The 20,921-nt window shown below is 46.5% G+C and overlaps 1 protein-coding gene across 10 annotated transcripts in view; it reads left to right on the top strand.

Moving 5' to 3' along the window:
• TRAPPC9 (trafficking protein particle complex subunit 9) overlaps positions 1-20,921 on the top strand; it is a 593,937-nt gene that overhangs the window by 44,971 nt on the left and 528,045 nt on the right. For 4 of the 10 annotated variants that reach the window (XM_057307935.1, XM_048212426.2, XM_048212430.2 and 1 more), the window contains exons 3-6: positions 140-160; positions 5,638-5,783; positions 8,328-8,456; positions 16,571-16,597. In XM_057307935.1, the coding sequence (XP_057163918.1) occupies positions 140-160; positions 5,638-5,783; positions 8,328-8,456; positions 16,571-16,597 (323 nt within the window). The remainder of the gene's footprint in view (positions 1-139; positions 161-5,637; positions 5,784-8,327; positions 8,457-16,570; positions 16,598-20,921) is intronic. The other 6 variants (XM_057307937.1, XM_057307936.1, XM_048212429.2 and 3 more) reach the window with 3 other exon arrangements.

The following is a 20,921-nucleotide window of genomic DNA, read 5'->3' as shown; positions in this document are numbered from 1 at the left end:
CCTCGAAAGCCCACGGGAGATTCTTGGACATGCAGTGTTGTAGCTGTCAAAGTTATTTTTGTTCTTGTGTGTTTCTAATTTTTGCTTGTTCCTCTTTTCTTTCCTTTTCCTTTTTTTTTCTATCATACCGCCCTGTGAGTATGTTGTTGGGTCTGAAAAGGTAGGCTGTGAAGATACCGCATTGAAAGTAGCTAGATTTCCCTGTGTGCTGCCTTCTGGCTGCCTTCACCGCTTGAAACCAAACACTTACTGCTTCCCAGATCCGTCCATTACCCTGGTCATCTTTTCATTTTCTAATTTAGAAAATATTTTGCTTTTTTAAGCACGTAACCCATTGGTGTTTAATATCTGTTAAAATATTTGCTTTGGGGAACTTGTTTGGTCTTAGTATTTGGTGGCAAATGAGCCCTTATTAATCTTTTCTGTTTGGAGGATGTGAGATGCTCATTGATTTCGGCGGCTGCACAGGGATTTTTCACGGGGTGTTTTAACCCAGAAAGTCCAAGACTGCAGTGCCTTGCTTGGTTCTGGCTTTGGAATGAGCATAGTAGGCCCATGTTTCATGGCTGTTGCTGTGTGATGTGCATGACAGAGCTTGTAGCCCAGCGGCGGCCGGTGCGGGGTGCCTGGCTCAGGAGCGTGCTGGCCACAGAGGGACGCTGTCGGAGGACGCAGTCACCAGAGGCCTTTCGCTTTCACCTGGAGCATGCTGTTTCTTTATTTCACCCTAGCGGCCATCCTTCATAAAAGGGCAGAAGCTGTTCTATCATCTGTCTTTTGCTGCCTTGACGAGGGCGACTTTTCTAGGTATGAGGAAGACATGGCCTTCTAAAGAGCTAGTCCATTTGGATCTTGTGGACACAAGGACCTCTGTAGTTGACCATAGCTTGCTTTCTGCTTTAGCCAGGAGGCATGCAGAGCCGGATGTGTGGGCCCTTAGCTGCACCAGCCTTTCCTTTTGACCCTGTATGGGTGGGAGATAGCTCTTTCTCTCTTTGTTGAGGCTCGTGTCTGTCACTGACAGGCACGTCATTAGTTTGCAGCCGTGAAACGCCAACATGTAACCAAGGTCAGGCCTAGAGGGAGAACCTTTGGCTAACCTAGCTCCTTGTGTTTTTCCCTGGCCCAGCTCACCTGTGGGAACAGGTCTGGCCCCCACCACTGTGCTGGCCAGGAGGCCTTGTTTCTTCTTTACTGCTGCTCCCCATGTGAACACTTTCTTCCTTCATTTCCTTTGTCTCAAGTGAGGCAGGCTGGACCTTCTGTAAGATTTCCTCACATTCTAGGGTGGGAGAACAAAGCAGAAATAAGTGTAGCAAGTAGGAGAAATTGAAACTTCCCACCTGAGAAAATGCTGGGCAGGGATGCTGTGATGGCCGGGCTGAGACCTGGACCACAGGGCCTTTGTTGTTGCTCCCCAGGCCCCGGGGGACTGTGTGAGAATAGCTTTGCCTGGGCTCCTCCCTTCCCACCTGCTCACCTCTGGCAGGTATGTCTCTTAACGGGAGCTCTTCTAGACCTCGGACCCTCAAAGTTCAGATGACAGGAGAACCATGAGCCCCTTTTTCTGGGCCGTCCTCTTGGCCTCTCCCGTGTGAGACTCAGTGTGCCCTCCCTAAGTGTCCATTGCCAGGAGAGACCTCCCGCTCTTTAGAGGGCCGTGACTCAGCACACGCTTGCTGTGAGCCTGCAGTGTCCTGCGCTGGGTCCTGTGGAGCAAAGTGAAGGAATGCATAGGGACAGAAATGTCAGGACTTGTACCTGATTATGGTGTGGGGGCAGGGCTGAGGAAAAGAGGAAATCAAGTAAGAAACTCAGGGTTTTGACTTGAACAGCTGGGCATGTGCTGGGGCTCTCTGGTGGGGACGACTGGGAGGTTTGTGCTGGGGGTTGAATTCCAGAGTAAATGTTGGACATGTTTTTTAGATGCCTATTTGACATTCAAGTGACAGTTTCCAAGAGGCAAATGGATTTATGAGGCTGGAGCGCAGGGAAGGAGTGGACTGGAGAGACAGGCCGGGAGTTGTCAGTATGTGGCTTGTATCTAGAACCACATATGTGGGGTGAGCTCCTCTAGCGAGGTGTAGACTGGGGCGGGAGGAGGGGCTGGAGCTGTGACCAGTGGGTTGGAGGAAAGCCCAGTCCCATGGAGGTTTTGTGTGTCATTCTAAGGAGGCTGGGGTTTTAGGAGCTGCCGCCATTTATCTTAAAAGAGCTGGCGGGCAGGGCAGCTACTAAAGGAACCCGAAGGGAATGGTGTGTGGGATCGGTGTCCTGGGAAGACGGCTCCTGCAGCAGGAGGGTGGAGGTGAGCCTCCTCCGGAGCCAGGGTCACCTGGGGTGGGGGATAGAGCCCCTCTGGCCCTTGAGGGAGGGCGCAGAGGCCTGAGGAGCGGGGAGTCCCAGCCTCTTGCTCTGTCCGTCCTGTGGAACAGCAGGCCCCTCGGCTCTGCTGGGAGAGGTGACGGGGGATTGGGAGCAGGAGCTGACATGTGGAAGGATTGTGGGATAGTTCTGGAATAGTCTTTCCCCCAAATAAGACTTGAAAAAACCGTCTTGAGTACAGGGGTAGTTACTTTGGAGGAAGCAGTTCTTTTCTGATCCTTCCAAGCGTGAGGCACTTGGTGGGACCAGAGAGCAGTAAGCCGGGGTGTCACGGGGGAATAATGCCAGGTTCAGGGGAGAGGGGGCGGGGGCGGGGTAAGGTACCCATGAGCTGTGCTACCTACGTGTGTCAGTATTGTCGACCTGGCCGCCTGCTGAAGGTCGACAGTTCTGTCACTGGAGGGAAGTGTGCGCGTGGATGCTGAGGTCTGCTCCCGGTTGGAACGGAGAGCACACCAGGGAAGTGACCAGGCGCTGTCCAGCTTTGGGGGAGGAACCCCGAAGTGCAGCTGTGTGAGCGGGCTGTAGGCCTCCTGTCTCCCGTGCGCACAGGCGCGCGTTCCCTGAGCTTCTGTTCAGTTGACGTCCTTCTCTCCTGTTCTACGTCAGGGCAAGACACAGAGTCCCTGCATGGTGCCTTATGTTGCCGGCAGAGTAAGATATATTCACGATGGTGAAGTGGAACTTCTTTCCCTGTCAAGTCCAGTGGCTTGTGACATGCATGCGAGAATCCTTGGATTTGGGACTTGGGCTGTGTTTTGCTGTTTGTTCCTCCCTTCCCTCTTCTCATCTCTTTCTCCTTTTCCCAAATGCTCTCAGAGAGGCCATGGTCTTTTTTTTTTTTGTTGTTTTAAGATTTTATTTATTCATTTGACAGAGAGACAGCGAGAGAGGGAACAGAAGCAGGGCGAGTGGGAGAGGAAGAAGCAGGCTCCCAGCGGAGCAGGGAGCCCCATGCGGGGCTCGATCCCAGGACCCCAGGATCACGCCCTGAGCTGAAGGCAGACGCTTAACAACTGAGCCACCCAGGCGCCCCGAGAGGCCATGGTCTTAGTAGAGGGGATGGACAGAAACCCAGATAGCATCAGTGCAGTCGTGTTTGGGGAGCAGCCCCGCCGAGAGCTAAGGCACATTGTGAGGGGGGTTCCAGGACACAGAGGGCTCTGGGTTGAGCTCTGAAGACAGAATGAGAGTGGGCCAGGGGAAGGGCCCAGGAGGGTGGCTCTGGTGGCAGGAGCAGCCTGGGCAGGGGCCTGGAGGCTTGTGGGGTGGGGGGCATGAGGAGAGTGCCCCGTGCAGTGCGGTCCATGTTCCAGGCTTTGGGGGGAGGCTGCTCCTGCTGGGGAGGACCCTGGAGAGGACCTGTCCTGCAGGGCTTTGGAGGAACTTGCTTTTTATTAAAACTGACAACAGAGGGGGGCTCCTGGGTGGTTCATTTGGTTAAGCGTCTGCCTTCGGCTCGGGTCATGATGCCAGGGTCCTGGGATCAAGTCCCGCATCAGGCTCCCTGCTCAGTGGGGAGCCTGCTTCTCCCTCTGCCTGCAGCTCCCCCTACTTGTGCTGTTGCTCCCCCTCTCTGACAAATAAATAAATCAAATATTAAAAAAAACCTGACAACAGAGGGAGGCAGTGAAGGGTGTCAGTGGGGAGGGGCCTCCCGGAGAGGTGTTTGTGGGTTTGTTCTGCAGAAAGCAGGGGTTGGGATGGGCAGGAGCGGCTCAGTCCCTTTGAGACCCATCCAGTTGTTTATTCATAACAAATGTGTTTTTGAGGGTCCAGGGGAGAGGGATGGATGCACAATAGTAAACAAAATATATTTGCCTTTTTGGAGCTTACAAATGTGGACGTCGATTCAGCATAGAATGTTCTAGGAATGCAGCAGGGGCATCTAACCCAAAGTGCAGAGGCAGGAGGCGGGAAGGCTTTCTTGAGAAACTGACAGTCGAAATGAGCCCTAAGGAGAGTGTGAAGCAGTTAGGCAGGAGGTCACTGGGGACCCTCGTAAGCAGTAAGGTGAGGCTGTAGAGTGCAGGGCAGTGGGAGGAGGGGAGGCAGGGGCAGCGGGAGGGGGGCTAGAACTGTGCTGGGGAACCTTGAGGGGTTTGAAGCAGGGGAGTGACCTAATCAGATTTACAGTGTGGGGACATCCCCCCCCCCCCCCCCCCCGCCCAGGGGTATGTGTGTGAGTGTAGCAGGGGCCCTGTGGAGTGGAGGTACCCAGTGGGGGAGGGCAGGGTTGTGCAGGTGTGGTGTTTTCTTACGGGGAGGGCTTGTTAGTGGGGGCCATCCTCACACTGCCTCAGGGCTGGGCAGGAGACTGGCGTTTCCTCTTCTCTCTCTCCCCTGCCTCATGTGAGGATCTTAGTTCAGCCAGTGCTGGGAACAGAGACACCGAATTCCAGGGCAGCCAGAGCATTTGTGGAGCTCGTCAGAGTTAGATCTGGAAAGATTTAACTTTGTATTGGGTTTTGTCAATAACATTCATTTAGCTAGAAACTTCACATGTTTTGGATTTCCATGGGGGTTTTATTCTTGATGTGATTGCTTTCTCAGTGAGAGAAAATTTAATACAGCTGCTATTTTTCTTGGAAAAAAGCTTATATTTTAAGAAATTTAATATTTAAAAGAATAGAAATATTTAGAAATGGGAAAGGAAGATTTTGATATAGTTGTTTTGGTTTCTGAGTAGATAGAAGCCTTTGCATTATTTAACAGCATATCCTTGCCAATATTTAAGGAGCTGTTGGTGATGCCCCAGGCCCCACCCCCTCAAGGTATTACTGGAGCCGGCTCTGAAGGAGCGGAGACGAAGGTCTTGTGTGCAAAGCCAAGTGGCTGGCCTTTGACATGCAGCATAGCTCTCTTTATAAAATAATAATAGGTTTGAAGTGAAGAAAGTGGAAAATAATTGATTTTTTTAAAAAAGCTGAAACATCAACTTTCTTGTGCTGATGTTATGATAGAAAAATTTGTGAAGGAAGGTCCTACCATAGGATTGTCTAGGTGAAATGCACAGAGGAAGTCACATGTCCTTGTTACCTCTAGAAAATAACTTGGCAGGTGTTTGTGGAGTCAGGACCATTCCAGCTCCCACACTGGCCATGATGGTTGCCGCCTTTCAATTATAGAGCCTCAAGTTGCCTTCTTAGCAGTTATTTGTAGTGAGAGAGTCCAGTAGTGCTTCGCCAGTGTGCTTTGGGGGCAGAACCTGTGCGCTAGCAATGACACGTGTCCGTGCATCGTATTTTGTAGACATTACAAGAAGCGGTGCCAAGGGCGCATGCGCAAGCATGTGGGGGATTTATGCCTCCAGGCCGGGATGCTGCAGGACTCCTTGGTACATTACCACATGTCCGTGGAACTTCTCCGCTCAGTGAATGACTTCTTGTGGCTTGGAGGTAAGATCATCTCATGCAGATATCAGATATGTCATTTGAAATAAGGGAAAACATAGAAAAATGCTTCTAAAAATGAAGGGTGTGGGAAGAGAAGCAGTCGGCTGTCTGGTTGTTGTGGGGGATCATCTGAGGTAACTGTCCCACCTTGTCTACTGCCTAGTCCCCACCCCCGGGGCCAGAATGAGGTCCTGCTGGCACCTGCGTGCACTTCCTTGACGATGTGCTGCTGTTCCTTGTTCCTCTGGGCTTTTTTTGGTTTGTTTTTGAGCACATCTTGCCCTCTGCTTAGAATGTCATTCCCCTCCTTAGTCACGTCTCACTCTCATTCTTCAAAACCTCGTCTGTATATTAGTGATGGATGGATCAACCACATATGGTATATCCATTCAGTGGAATGTTATTACGATGTGAAAATGTTGGACGTTAAAAAAAAAGGGAGGTGGGGGTTGGAGGAATGGGGTGACTGGGTGATGGGCATTAAAAAAGAAAAAAGAAAAAAAGATGTGAAGATGTGGAAGGTGACAGCACTGGGAGTGTAGTCAGGAATAGCGTAATACCCTTGTGTGGTGACCGATGACTCCACCTGTCGTGGAGAGCACTGAGTAATGTACGGAACAGCCGAATCAGTGTGTTGCACTCCCGACGCGAATACCCCGTTCTATGTGCCCTGTGGTCGAGTAAATGAAAGACATGGAGCTGAAGGAAGTCCGGAGCCCCCCAGTGTGGGCGAGCCTTGATAACACCACGTTAAGTCCGAGGAGCTGGACACAAAGGGCCGCCTCTTATCCAGAATGTCCCGAAAAGTCAGGGGAGTGATGATGACCGGTTGCCACGGGCTGTGCGGAGGGGCGTGTGAGTGCTGGTGGCTGTGGGGCTTCCTTCTGGGGTGATGAAAACATTCTGAAATTAGGTGGTGGTGATGGTTGCACACCTGTGAATTGGACACTGCTCCGTGGGTGAGTGGTAATGCTATGTGAGTTACCTTTCAATTTAAAACACTAAAAACGGATTAAAAACCTACGCCAAAGAAGAGCCTTCTCTCACCCCTCCAGGCCGTGGGTGCCTGCAGTGTCCTGAACGGAGCCCTGCCTGTTAAGGAGCTAGGCTTCTGTGCTGGAATCGTGTGTTTACGTGCGTTTTCCCCTCGGGGACCATCTCGTGGGGGTGGAGTGGGAGGCACGGTTTTTGTGTGTCCATAATCCACCTTATTGTACGTGTCCTGTAAGTGCTTGTTAAACGTTGTGTGAGTGAGGAGTGAAATAGGCTTCTTTCCTGGACAGGGGAGTCGGGGAGCCTGTCAGCTGCTTATGAATACAAGTCGGAATGAAGTAATGAAGTCAGTTCTTCAATAGAAGTTTAGCAATGTGCCGTAGAACACATTACATACAAGAAATTGTTAAAATGGACTTCAGTTTCAGAATTCGGTTTCTTAAAGAGGCTAAGATTGATTGGTGGGCTATATCCGTAACATCGGGGCCCCTGCAGCAGGCACGTGCCCAGGGAGAAGGACCCCACTCCCGGGGGCCCACAGAGCGGTAAGCTGGGTCGCGGGCCTCCTGAGGCCGGGGCTGTGCTGTGGGCCGCTCCCTCCGGCAGCCGCTCGTGGCCTGTGGCGCACTCTGCCGTGGGCCCCGGCGGACTGGAGGCAGAAGCAGACGGGCGAATCCAGCTCCCGCGGACCAAGCCAGACATTAAAGACATTTGTGAGAGTGTAAGACTGTGCTGCTCTGGCAGCATAGATCTTTGTTCTGGGAAATAGTGTTCCTACGAATGTGACACGTAAGGGGCTTCCTGTGATTTTAAAAGGCATGAAAGCATATTTAAATCTTTCTTTAGCTTTACTTTCAAATAGGGTAAATATCTACAGATGTTCCCAGCACAAACAAAAGCCCTTTGTGATCCTCAGTGATCTTTCACAGTGTTCGGGGCGCTCAGACCACCACGTTTGAGGAACGCTGCAGAAACGGGCGAACACTGTGGCCCGACGTGTCAGGCCCGTGGCTCGGCTTGAGATTCTTAGGCTGTGAGTGCCCACATAGACGAACAAAACGTGGCTGCCTTTGAGGAGGAGACGGGCTTACAGGTGTTTGCTCCGGGGGAGATGCGCTGAGGGCGTGTGATGGGACGAGGCGCTGCGGTCTTGCCCTGCGGGTCTTGTTTTCGAGTGTTTTCAGCCCAGGGCATTTTGGGCTGCCCAGCTCCACAGCGTCACAACCTGACCCGGAGCCTGCTGCGTGGTGTGCGCTGAACTGTTGGTTAGAAGGACGAGGAGGCTGGCCCATGTCACGTGTGTACTCAGCCTCTCGGGGAGGCCTGTGTCTCCTCAGAGTGTCGGTGTTGCCAGCTTGGGTCTGTGCCCGGAAAAGGTGATGGGTGGCATGTCCCGTTTGTAACCAAACCAGTGATCTGTAGGTTCGATCTTTGTTTTGGGGAAAAAATGGGCATTTCCACATAATTGAACAGTTCAAATCATTCTCAGCCACTGCAGTTTGAGCTCATATGGGTCACTAACCCTACTGATTGTGCTTTTGTTTCCACACCCAGCCGCACTTGAAGGGTTATGTTCAGCTTCTGTCATCTATCACTATCCTGGTGGAACTGGGGGTAAGACTGGAGCTCGGAGGTTCCAGGGTAGCTCACTTCCTGCTGAAGCAGCCAACAGACACCGACCAGGTAAGCTCTGCACTTTCCTTCCGCCTGGACTCACGGTCTGTAAGCAAGGAGGCGGGGGGTATTTAATTTATTACATTTCCTTCTGGGTTACACCTGAGTAATGTTCAGGTGAAATATAAAATCTGTTGAGTCAGAAATTTTACATGAGGCATTTTCTTCTGATTTTATTGAATATTGATCTTATGGAATCTTACTACTAATGGGTTGTGTGATTGGTTGATTTCTGGAACACTTGAATAAGATCTCTTGGTAGACTGACCTCAGAGTCCTGAGTGTTTGGGTCTCTTTCTCTTTTTTCGTGTATTTAGGGAAGCTAGCCCCAGATGTTGACTTTAACAGCTAATTCAGGGCCTGGGCTGTTTCTTATTTTCTGGTTTGATGAAACTCTCTTAAAAAGTTAGGTTTGAGTTGCTTATGTTTGTCAGCACCAGTGAACAGTGAAACATCTTCTCTGGACGGGCAGACCCAAAGTGCTTTTCGAATGAACTTGGCCCTTCTGACCCTTAATGAATGACTTGTGGCCTCAGTCATGAAGATAAGAGCAAAGAACACAGAGGCCAAGGCTTTACGCACAATTGTTAGGTGTGTTTTGATTGATGAGATGTTTAGACACCTTTTCCCTCGAAGAGAAAGCCCAGAGTAGTTAATGTGTATTGGATAGGGACGTGGCCTGAATGCGTGGTTTCTGGAATTATACCTTCTCCCGCGACCGACAGAGAGTGCACACGGCCTCGAGGAGTGGTTTACTGTGGCTGCACAGCCGGAACCGGGTCCACCTTTTGTAGGACTGCTCGGGTGGGTCTGTCATGGATCTGGAAGGTATTTTATCCTTCCTCAGTGCAGCTCTCCTCCTGATTTCCGTGGCCCCCCACTTACGTCAGGGCAAGGGGAAGCAGGCGGAGAAGGGAGTGGAGTGTGAGGCTGGGCCTGTCTCCCTGTCCTGTGCTCCCATGCCTGGCTCGGGCTGTGCAGGCGCCAGGCCTCCTCCCGGCTGAGGTCCTGCTGGCCCTGCTGTTGGGGCTCCGCCTTCTTCCCCCACCCGGCCTTACTTGCTCCTGAGAAGACCAGCTCCCCTGCTGTCTCTGGGGGGGCCTTTTGTTGGAGGTGGTTGTTTCCCCTGTGATTTGAAGAGTCCTAAACCTGTTGAGACTGTCCTACTGATGGGATTAGTGAGACTCTAGACACTTTTTAGAGAAATGTTTCATTTTCCCCCTTTGCTTAATGTAGGCAAAGAAAAGGTTTAAACTTTTTTTTGAAAAACTGCTTTGTCTGCAGTAGAGAAATGTCTCTATTTAGCTTTGTAGAGTGTAAAAAGCTCAGGCTCTCCCGCTTTTGGAGACAGCTGGTGGGAACACGGTGCAGTGAAGTCCAGGCGAAGGCAGACAGAGCACACCAGTCCCGCTTTACTGCCCCTCACGCAGAGAGGGGTCCAGGTCCGTCACCGCGTTCCGCCTCGTGTGTTGTTTTATCTTGCACGGTGACTTCCGGATTGTCTGTGGCCCCCTTGTCTTACGACAGGAGTGTATGGCATCTGCCCTCTGGGGTGAAGACCAGACAAGCTGATTACCCAACAGTCTCCCTTGAGTTCCTTTCTCAGCAGCAGAAATGCAGATGTCATTTACTGTTAATGTGACCTGAAGTGTTTCATCTCTTGGTGCCTCAGTTTCTCTATCTGTAAGACGGGGAAGGTAGTGACAGTGCTTCTCCCGTAGGGTTCCTGTGAAGGTGTATGAGATGCACACGGAGACCACCTGGACTCGCCCTTCGCAGCCCTGGATAACTGTTAGCGGCCACATCAGCCAGAGTGTTAGTGTGGAGTGTTAGGTCGTTTTAAGCCTTGGTGAGATGAATTCCTGAGTGTGGTTAGAAGACTCTCGACAGCTCGGACCCAGGCTGTATGGTTTTCCAGCAGACGTCCTCACGTTGAGTTATCGTAGTTTCAATAGAATTCTGTCATGCCCTCCTCTTTTGCTTTAATTCTCCTTTTGTATTATTTATTTTTTAAACTTTCTTAGTATCCGAAAGTTAGAGGCCACAAATTCTTTTTTTTCTTGGAGACTTGCATATGAACCTCTAACTCTGTAATAAATGGACAAAACTTGGCTTATTAAAAAAATCACCAGGACATTCTGCAATCTGAAAAGAAATGCTTATTGACTTGTAGATGTTTCTTCTTTGCAGTTACTTCTACTCTTTGGTCTGTCTTAGTTTATTAATTGTCACCATCATCATCATCATTATCAAAATAGCTATGAATTAATTATTCTGTACCTACCTGGCCAGGGGCTGTGCTCAGTGCTCTCCTTGCGTCCTACCTCCTGGCAGGCGTGGGAGGGCATGTATCCGTGTCCCCTCTGTGCAGTTGAGGGATCGAGGCTGAAAGAGATACGTCCCTGGCCCCCTGTCGTGCAGCCGGTGGGGGCTGACTCCGGGCCGGGCCCAGGCTGGTTTGAGTGCGTGGCACGTGCCCTGCTGCTCGGCTAACCAGCCCCCCACTGACTGGTTTCCCAAACATCGGTGCCAGACTTCAGTGGTCTCCGCCTGACGCGGTCTTAAAAGAAGAGATGTCTGTGAGACTATGAGACAGAGGGGCAGAGATTGAGACTGGACACTTCACAGTTGCTTTAGTCTCAGCCAACAACGTAAAAAGTTAATATTTTAACTCCATAAGCACTAAAAATAAAACATTTAAAAAATGATGACAGTGCAAAAGAGAAGTGGGCTTTGAAAATCCAGCCACTACGAATGACTTAGTGCTTGTTTTTCTCTGCTGATGCTTGTTGGGAGAAAAAGTTATACAGACTGAATTGGTTTTATGTAGTCATGAGTACGGAAGAAAAGATTAAGTTAGTGAATGTTGAGAGAAAGTAACAGTCTAGGCTCTTTTCTTTCTGATGATGACTACGCAGGTTTTATGGGACTTGGGGCTTGTCAGCCTTGCTTTTTATGGCCCACGTATATTTCCTCACCTGTGGAATTTGAATAATGTTACTTAATTTGTGTGACGGTGAGAATTAGCTACCTTGTATACAAAGCACCTAGGAGGTGCTCAGTAAACATTTGCTGTCAAAAATAGCACAGATGATTTAGAAGCACGACTTTGAATACTGAAGATGGTGGTTTGCTTCTGATGCATGTTCAATAGTATATGCAAATCATAGTACAAGTATGATTTAAAGTGATGAGGATACAGTGACATTTTTTAGTGCAGTCTGAAGTTTTGCTGAAATTGGTGTCGTTCTAGTAAGATGGGGGAACAGCTGAATTGCCTTAAGCTGGAGAGCTTGATGATTTTTTGTACAGAATGTATGTTTTTACAACTCAGAATTCATATTGCCATGTAATTATCCACTAAAACCTTTAAAGCACTAGGAATTTGACCATAGCCAATATGTTTAGAAAAATTGATATTGAGCTGTTTTCAGGGAATAAGCTTATCTCTTTTGTGAGTGAAGAAAATTTTGATTTTTTTTCGTACTCTTAATAGGTTAAAAAAACGTTGATTTTTTTTAAATAGAGGGAATAAAAGGGGGGAACTTATGCTGTTTTACTATGTAAATAAACGTTTTTGTGTTTCAACACAGTTGTATGATTTATAGTTACCAGCTTTTTGGGAAGTATTTTGCAAAACACTTAGACTACCTACTGTTGGAAAAACACAGATGTGACTTTTATGCACACAGGGTTAGCTCTGCTGGGTTTTGGTTAGCGTGAGATGCGAGGACGAGGAGTACGCTTTGCTACTGAGTGCTGCAAGGACGGACTCCCTGGCTCTCAGTCTCCCTGAGAAGGAAGGGGCTGGACCTGACGCCCAGGCCCCTTCCTGGTAAGGTTAGTTTCCGTGAGCCATGTCTTGTTTAGGGTTCCAGACTAAGTGATGGATACCGTTCCCTTTCCTGCAGCAGAATTTCATATGTGCTGGCTCAGCTTTTAGTGAGGTCTCTGAGCACCCTATTTTTAAAAATCTCCCTGGTCTTTTCTTAGCATGCAGGTGATTTTTGTCGCCCCTTTTCCAGGAACTTGGAAAGCCTTTCCGTGGCCATAGGTGGCGCTGTTGCACCTTTGAAAAGTCTTAATTTTCCTGTTGTGAAAGACTTAACCAGTGTTCTTTTAATTTGATTTTTTGTTTAATGCTTCAGAATCGTGCAGTGTCCATTATGTCTGGGTGTTCCAGTTGTATCTTATTTTTATTCTGTCATCTCAGTGTGAATGTTTCAGGTGTGCTGTGTGAACAATCGTGAACTGGACTTTTCTTCCAATACTAGAGCCCAGTCTGTGGTGCTTTCGTAGAAGAGGCAGAAACAGTCTCTGGAGTGCCTCAAAGCTGCAGAACTCTGAGTTCCCCGAGTGTTCATCAGTGGGGGTGATTTGGTTGCAGCGACCAAGCCTCGTGGTTTTTTTTTTTTTTTTTATAATTATAATAATATTTTTTTATTATATTATGTTAGTCACCATACAGTACATCCCCGGTTTCTGATGTAAGGCTCGATGATTCATTAGTTGCGTATAACACCCAGTGCACCATGCAATACGTGCCCTCCTTACTACCCATCACCGGTCTATCCCATCCCCCCACCCCCTCCCCTCTGAAGCCCTCAGTCTGTTTCTCAGAGTCCACAGTCTCTCATCAAGCCTCGTGTTTTGATTGGGTAGGGGTGCGCTCGCCGCCACTTGGCCCTGTGAACCTGAGTCTGTACCTTCCGAGTTTTTTCCTCATCTGAGAAACAAGGATGCTAATGTCTGCTTTGGAGAATTGTGAGGATCAGAGAGAAATTATGTTAAGTGTTTAGCACAGTGGTTATCTCATAAAAGAGCTCGTGAACTTCAGCTGTTATTCTGCACGAAGCCATCATTTTATAGTTTTTGGGGATTGCTAAGGGTTTAAAATAAGAAATGATGGTTTTAGGAAGAAAGATGCAATTAAGAAATGAGTGAACTATTGGAGGAAGGTCAGCGGTTCCTGTACTCATACTTCTGCAGCAGCACCAGAGACAGGGCCATTATGGGGTCACCTTGCACCTATCTGAAGTCACAGGACTTTGTGTTAATTAGCATCTGTTGGGACTTAAGGGGGGCCCAATCATTGCACTCTGATTTTCTCCACCAGCCAACTGGGAGACGAGATGGAAGAGGAGGCAGGTAGAGACAAATGGCATCTTTATTACTGATAAAGCCCCATTCTCTATGCACTTTAGGGACGCAGGAAACTGGACAGACTCGCCCGTCCGAGGGGGCTCCGGGCCGCAGCAGGCCTTCCCTTCAGAGGATCTGCCCCTGTCCTCAGGGCACAGGAAGCCAAACACCCTGAGCTGGGCCAGCACCCAGGGGAAGAAGAGGTTTTCACATGGGCAGCTCACCTCTGAAACATCCTGAAGTTGGAAGTCAGGCCGTTTGAGTGAGGAGGACGAGCAGGGGCACGCAGTCCAGGAGTGTTGTGGGGAGAGCCCTCCTCATGGAAACCAGATGAAAATCAGAGGAGTGGGGAGGAAGGGGCCCCTTCCTCTCACTTGCCACAAGTTGTGGGGTGGAGCAGGAGGGTGTTGCCCAAGAACTTGTAAATGGGAGAACGAGGAAGTACAAAAGGTGATTTAGAAGGGAGGTTTGTGAAATCGCCTTAACAGTTACCATTTGTTGAGCACTTAAAATGTGCTACACACAGTTCTTAGCGCTTTACGTAAACCAATGTAATCCCTTCATCCTCACAGCAACCCAGCGGGGTAGTCTTGATTATTGTCCCCATTGTACAGATGTGGAAATTGAGGCACAGACGGGGTAAGCAACCCGACCAGGCTCACAGAGCTAGCCAGCGTCAGAGCAGGGGTCTAAGCCGTGGCGGTGTGGCTTGGCTCCCAGAGATCGGCTTCAGGTGTTTGGGGGTGTCGGCCTGTCTGTGGAGCTGCATGGGCATCTATCCGGAAGTCTGGGCTCGGCCAGCCTGGGGAGAGTGGCAGAGGGAGAGTTACAGGGGTGTTGACCATGAGAGTCACCATGATCGGCCTTCATTGCTCATCTAGGCCACAGCTCTGTCCCTGTCACAGAAATGGAGTCCCAGTTAATCTAGGAAAACCCCTTCCTGTTCGGCTTCCGTCGGTACTCACCACATAACCTCCTGCCCGTGACTGGGCTGTTGAGGCGGGAAGTGCTGATTGTTGAACTGTGATCTCTTGGTCTGATTGATAATTATGTCTTTTATGACATCAGTAAGTGCAATCTCTTCTTACGTTAGTCTCTTAGGAGTTTGGTTAATGTGAAATCAGTCCATTGGAGCCTGATGATGCTGATAATCAAATTTCTGAGCACGTCAAGGTACTTCTCTCTATGGAGACCAGGCTGGAGGACACCCTTTCTCTCATTGTGTGATTTCTTCAGACAGCACCCGCTGTTGCCCCGCCCCCCACCCCCATAGGATGAGAGCCCTTCTGAGTAGGCCAGATCGCAGACAGCAAAGTACACATGCTCCTCTTCCTAATCAGAAAACTATTAAGTGCCTAGAAGTGAGCTACTAAAAGGCTTCCAGGAAGTCCAATTAGATGTTAAAGTCCATTTGGTAAAAAGCTGTCCATTTTTTTTGCAGCTGAGCTTTTCCTTTGCTGTTTGAAAAAACTATCTGGGCCATGTGGCTTACCGACTCCTATTAGATTAGATGAAGGGAATTTAAAAGGCAGAAGAGGGTTGTTTCAGGCCGTCCGTCCACACCAGGGAGAAGTGATAGTCGGTTGCCTGTGTGAGACACAAGACAAAGATTTTTACACATTGAGCAAGAGGACTTTAAAAGCTCTGCAGTCGGAGTGCACTTAGTATGGGGCCCAATTCATCACTCGATGTGCCGAGAGGTCAAATAACTGATGACGGTGAAAATGACTCCGAGGCAGGAGAAGTTCCAATCACATTCCCTATGTCACGGATATGGCACAGTGTAATATACTTGACCAGGTTTTCCAGTGAACAAAAAGTTTCTAGGGTTATCTGGAAACTCCCAATTCCCCAAGGGTCCATGCAGCTGCAAGTCCTCCTTGGGGCTGATCTGTCTGCTCTGTCCTGGGGTGTGGCGGTAGGGGCAGTGTGATGGTGGGGCATCCCTGGCTCCTCTGACCTCCGGTCTCCTCGGCAGCTGCTCGGGCTGAATCGTGCCTGCCTACCTTGCAGGGCTGCTCTGAGAATCACACACAGTGGCTGTCAAGCATTCTGCTTGGTGTGTAGTTGGTATTCAGTAGAAAGCACCTGTTTGTTTATTATAATCATGGCTTCTAGATTATAGTGATTTTTTTTTGGTCTGCATTTAAATATAGACATTGCAATACACAAAATAGGTCTTAAATAGGATTGTGGGACCTATTCTCTATGTAAACAATTGAATAGCTATGATATTTCAATAAGAACACGTATCATTGGGACATACCTTTTTGAATCTTGCTAACATGTTTAAAAATGATCGTAGCTAATGATAAACACAGCTTTGGAACCAGTACTTCTTAGGGTGTGTTTTGCCATCATGGGAAATCACATTCTACGGAGAAGGCTAATTGGATCTCATTGATACTTGGGTAGTTTAGGAGATGATCGAGGCTTTCAAAGCTTCTTTATAGTAATGAAGCTAACTATTTTGTATTGTACCTTCTAAAAGTTGGAAATCCTTAGCTTGTGAAGCATCCGGTAATTCAGTGCGTGTGTGCGTGAGTGTGAGCGTGAGTGTGAGATTTCAGGCCGATGGTGCTAAGTTCGTTGTAATAACTTGCCCTCCATTCCAAGCTGTAGGCATATATTTGCACAAACAAATTATTATTCCTTTGTCATTTGGTTTATCTGTGGGATAAGAAATTCTCGTGCTTGATTAAGAAGATTGGGGGAGCATGCGCTTGGAGGGTGGGAGGGCAAGAGGCAAGAGGCCCTCCACAGCTTGTGCAGGGTTTGAGTAATGGCGGCTGTTCTTCTTTCCTTCTAAAGCAAAAAGGCACTGAACTTGTGACATACTCTTACTCAGGATTGCTCTCCTGATCAGACAGAAGTGCCTCAGATTTTACAAGGCAATGTGAATCATGAACTGTGATTAGTAGTTGTCTTTAAAAGTAGTTTTGTTTTCCAAATAAAAGACCATAATCTGTTCTTTCTTCCAGGGGCACAAGAAGTTCTCATTGATCCAGGTACATGATCTATGTGCTTAGTTTCTTTTGGTTCATTTTTTAAGTGCTTGTTTCATGGTGTTGTGAGTGGATGTTTAAAATTTCTGGATTGTGATCTTTGGAACATTCTGATTTAAGTAACTTTAAATCAGAACTGTTAAAAACCTGATTATTCTTTGGTCCTTGTTTGATGGGGCACCCTGTTGATTTATGTTGTCTGTCAGAGAGGGAACTTCTTCCTCCAGCATGGTTAAGTGAATGATTTGCAATGATTTAAAATTCTTTGAATGCATTGAGCATGCTTGTTCAGTTAATTTTGAATTTACTCATAGTAATGACTTTGCTCTGATTTTGTGGTTTGTGCCCTTTCAACATGAATTTCAGTTCTTGATTGCATTTTGTATATGTGTTCTTAACCAAGAAAGTAATTTTGTGTATTTTACAGAGGTGGGTTTTCCTTTCTTAATTTCTGTGATTAATATAGCAAAATCTCTTTTTATTGCAGTGCTTAATAATTTCATAATGGGCTCTATTATTTTCTGGGTTAATTAGAGTCAATGACAAAATGTAAATAAAAAGAAATGAAAAACTTTCTTCTTTTGAAGAATAGAAATCCAATAGTCATGTTAATAAATGCTTTGTGACCAGTGCATTTACGTTAATCTCATTGTGTATCTCCATTCTGAAATGAAATTGCTTCAGGTTTGCAGATTTTTGTTTTATCATCTGTGTTGAATCCTTCCACTAGACTGATGTTTCATGATAGCTTCTTTCTCTTCCTTCCTTCCTTTCTTTCTTTCTTTCTTTCTTTCTTTCTTTCTTTCTTTCTTTCTTTCTTTCTTTTTTAAATTTTAACAATTCTCCCCCCTTAGTTTATTGAGATATAATTGACATACAGTGGTGCTAGTTCCCTGTTAGGGTTTATGGAAGGTATAGAGAAAGGACAACAGATGGCTTTGTTTTGTTTTCAGGAGACCTGAGTTGGTGATGAGAAAATAATTCGGGGATGGGCTGAAGAACTAAATGACACCCCCCCTCCCCCCAGCTGAAAGAGATGAACAATTAAATCAGTGTTGGATGCATTGGTATTTGGCCAGGGGAAGTTGCTGGGCCCAATCCGGCTAGTTTTGCCTGATGGAAAGTACTGAATTTTAGTGTGTCGTCTACTGCTTGCAGGAGAATTAGATGTTTACAACAAGTAGAAGTAGCTTTGAGCCATCAGAAAACCAGTCATTTATTTAGATAAAAAAAAGAATACATCTTTTTCATTTCTGAAACTTTTCAAAGTGAGGTTGAATGGAGATGAAACTGAGTTTAGAGTACTGGGGGTAGAAGGGTGGTCTGCGGACTTTGTTATCTGGGAATGTGTGGGGGTTCTGCTGTAGAAGTTGAAGCTGGCAGGAAAGAACCCGGAAACTAACATTGGGTGTCTGAGGGCATCTTCTGCAGCTGTCTCAAATTAGAGAAACATGGACTTGATCTTTGTTCCCCAGGGAGAACAAGTAGACTCTTGAAGTTCTGCTCTCTCCCTACCTTCCATTTCCTGCCACTTGTGCCTTCTGGCCTCTGCTCATGGGGCCTTTGGTGCCAGGGCTGACCACAGCCTCTTCCTCACTTACTTTCAGGCCTTAGTCTTGAGGGAGCTCAGAGCAGGTCTCCCCAAACAGTGCCTCTTTGGCATCTGGACTCTTTTGAGCTGAAGGCAATTGAAACTCTGGGATCAAGAGAAACTTTTGTCCCTCCCTTAGATACCTAGAAGATCTCAATCTGGTATCTTTCCCAGAATAAGAGTTATTACTGGAGATAAATTTTATCTGAATGACCCATCTGTATGGCATGGCAAACACGTGCTTTTCCTCTTGCCCTGTGAATTTGCTCCTCCCTTTTAAAATGCCAGGCCTATCCCATTCCTTAGCTCAGGATGGCATAGATCCTTCATTTTATCTGTCTTTGTACCTCTCATGTATATGGGGTTCCCAAATGTATGAAATTAAATTTGATTTTTGGTTAATATGTCTCATGTCAGTTTAATTCTTAGACTAGCCAGAAGAACGTTTGAAGGGTGTTGGAAAAAATTTCCTCTGCAACAGTGTCTTTTCTGCTGTTTAAGCCCTGGCAAATGGGTTGGTAGGGAATCACTTCAGAACTCCTGGGAGCAATGTGTTATGATTCTCCTTAGTCTTTAAATCTGAACAGTGAACGTTCTCGTCAGGTTTATAAAATTGTTTGGCTCCCTAGAAAATCCATCCGCCTGAAGTTATGACAGAATTGCATCACTTCCATTTTATTTTTGAAATTTAAATGGATATACTATTCAAAACGACCTGTTTCAGAATTTTTTTTTCCTGTCCGCTTTTCCTACAGCTATTTTGAGGGCCAGAGGGGAAAGAGTTTGACAGTCTTTGGGTGCTTGCTCCGAAGTTTGTTTTAAGAACCAAGCTTCTCTTCTAGTCATTTCTAGCAGCTAGGCTTCTGAGCCCTTCATCTGCATTTGAAACAGAATGCTTCGTGATGTCAAACTGTTTTATTTCTTGTCACTTCTGAATATGTCCTGTCCATTCAGCAGCTGTTTCAAGTGAAATGATTTTTTGGCCAATTTCAGTTAATTCAGATTTCCCATTTTCATGTTGAGGGGATTTTCTTCTGTCTATAATAAAAATAAGCAATTTGTGCTTACTGTGTGAAGGCACTGTTCTAAGGTGCCTTTTTTTTTTTTCTTAAACAGCTTTAATACAATCTACCCCTTTAACGTACACAATTCTGTGGTTTTTACTATGTTCCCAGAGTTGTGCATACATCACCACAATCGATCTTAGGGCATTTTATCACCCCAGGAGGAAGTCCCATGCCCCTTAGCAGTCATTCCCCACTCAGTCCCAGGTAGTCACTCATTTGTCTCTGTGGATTTGCCTGTTCCAGACATTTCATGTAAATGGAATCATACAACAATGTGGTCTTTTGTGACTGTTTTCACTTCACATAATGTTTTCAAGGTTCATCCGTGTTGTAGCATGAATTAATACTTCTTTTTACTGCTGGTAATATTATTCTGTTGAATAGACCACTTTTTGTTTACCCATTCATCAGTTGATGGGCATTTGGGTTGTTTCCACTTTTTGGCTATCATCAGTAATGTACTATGAACATTCAACATACAAGTTTTTGTGTGGACGTATGTTTTCAGTTCTCTTATGGATAGACCTAGTAAATGGAATTGCTGGGTCATATGGTAACTTACTGTTTAACTTTTTGAGGAACTGTCAGATTGCTTTCCAAAGTGGTTGTACCATTTTATATTCTCACTGGTGCTGTATTAGACTTCCGGTTTCTCTACATCGTCGCCAACACCTGTTATCATCCTTTTGAGCAGAGTCATTCTAGTGAGTGTGAAGTGGTATCTCATTGTAGTTGTGTTTTTGCCTTTCCCTCATAGCTAATGATGCTGAATATCTTTTCATTGTGCTTATTGGCCATTTATATATTTTCTTGGGAAGAATGTCTATTCAGATCCTTTACAAGCCATTTTTTACTTGAGTTGTCTTTTTGTTACTGAGTTGTAACAGATTTTTGTATATTCTGGATATAGCTTCCTTATCTGATATATGATCTTAAAAAATTTCCTCTTATTCTGTGTGTTGCTTTTTCACTTTCTTGTTGGTGACCTTTGAAGTAGAGATGTTTTAAATTTTGTTGAAGTCCAGTTTATCTGTGTTTTCTTTGTTGCTTGTGCTTTTGGTGTCCTATCTAAGATACAAGGTGTACATAAACTTTCCATATAAAGCAACTTAATCCTTACAAAAATTTTAGGAATAGGAGATGTTGGTATCCCTAGTTTATAGACGAGGAAATTGAGATGCAGAAACGTTCACTGATTTGCTCAAGGTCACAGCTAGTACGTGGTGATGTGGGAATTCAGACACATGAGTTTGTCAGCAGCATCTGTCCTCATAACGACCATACTCTGTTCCTTTCTATAGGAATCATTTATTAAAAACTCTTTGCCTATCTGATTTCTTACTATGTTTTTTTTTTTTTCCTCATTGTGACCTTATCTCTTTATTTAGCATGCGGAGCTCAGTGTAGGTTTATTTGGGTCTAATGTAGGTGAAAGCATTGCTATCAATGAATTTCTGCATTACTCATCTTCCAGTAATGATTGTTACTAATTGACCTAAGAAAGTCATGCTTAAGGCTTTTCTGTTCATCACACTAAAATTAGAGTCATGACTATGGTACATTCAAAGAAAGCATTTGGTTCATTTCATTTTGCTAAGAAATGAAATAAAAACCCCAGTTTTGAAATAGATTCTAAGTCTCCCAGAATAGGGTCATTGTCTTCCTTATA

Source organism: Ursus arctos, unplaced genomic scaffold, assembly GCF_023065955.2.
Source record: "Ursus arctos isolate Adak ecotype North America unplaced genomic scaffold, UrsArc2.0 scaffold_6, whole genome shotgun sequence".
In the NCBI taxonomy this organism is placed as follows: Eukaryota; Metazoa; Chordata; class Mammalia; order Carnivora; family Ursidae; genus Ursus; species Ursus arctos.
This window is presented reverse-complemented; position numbering and strand designations above follow the sequence as displayed.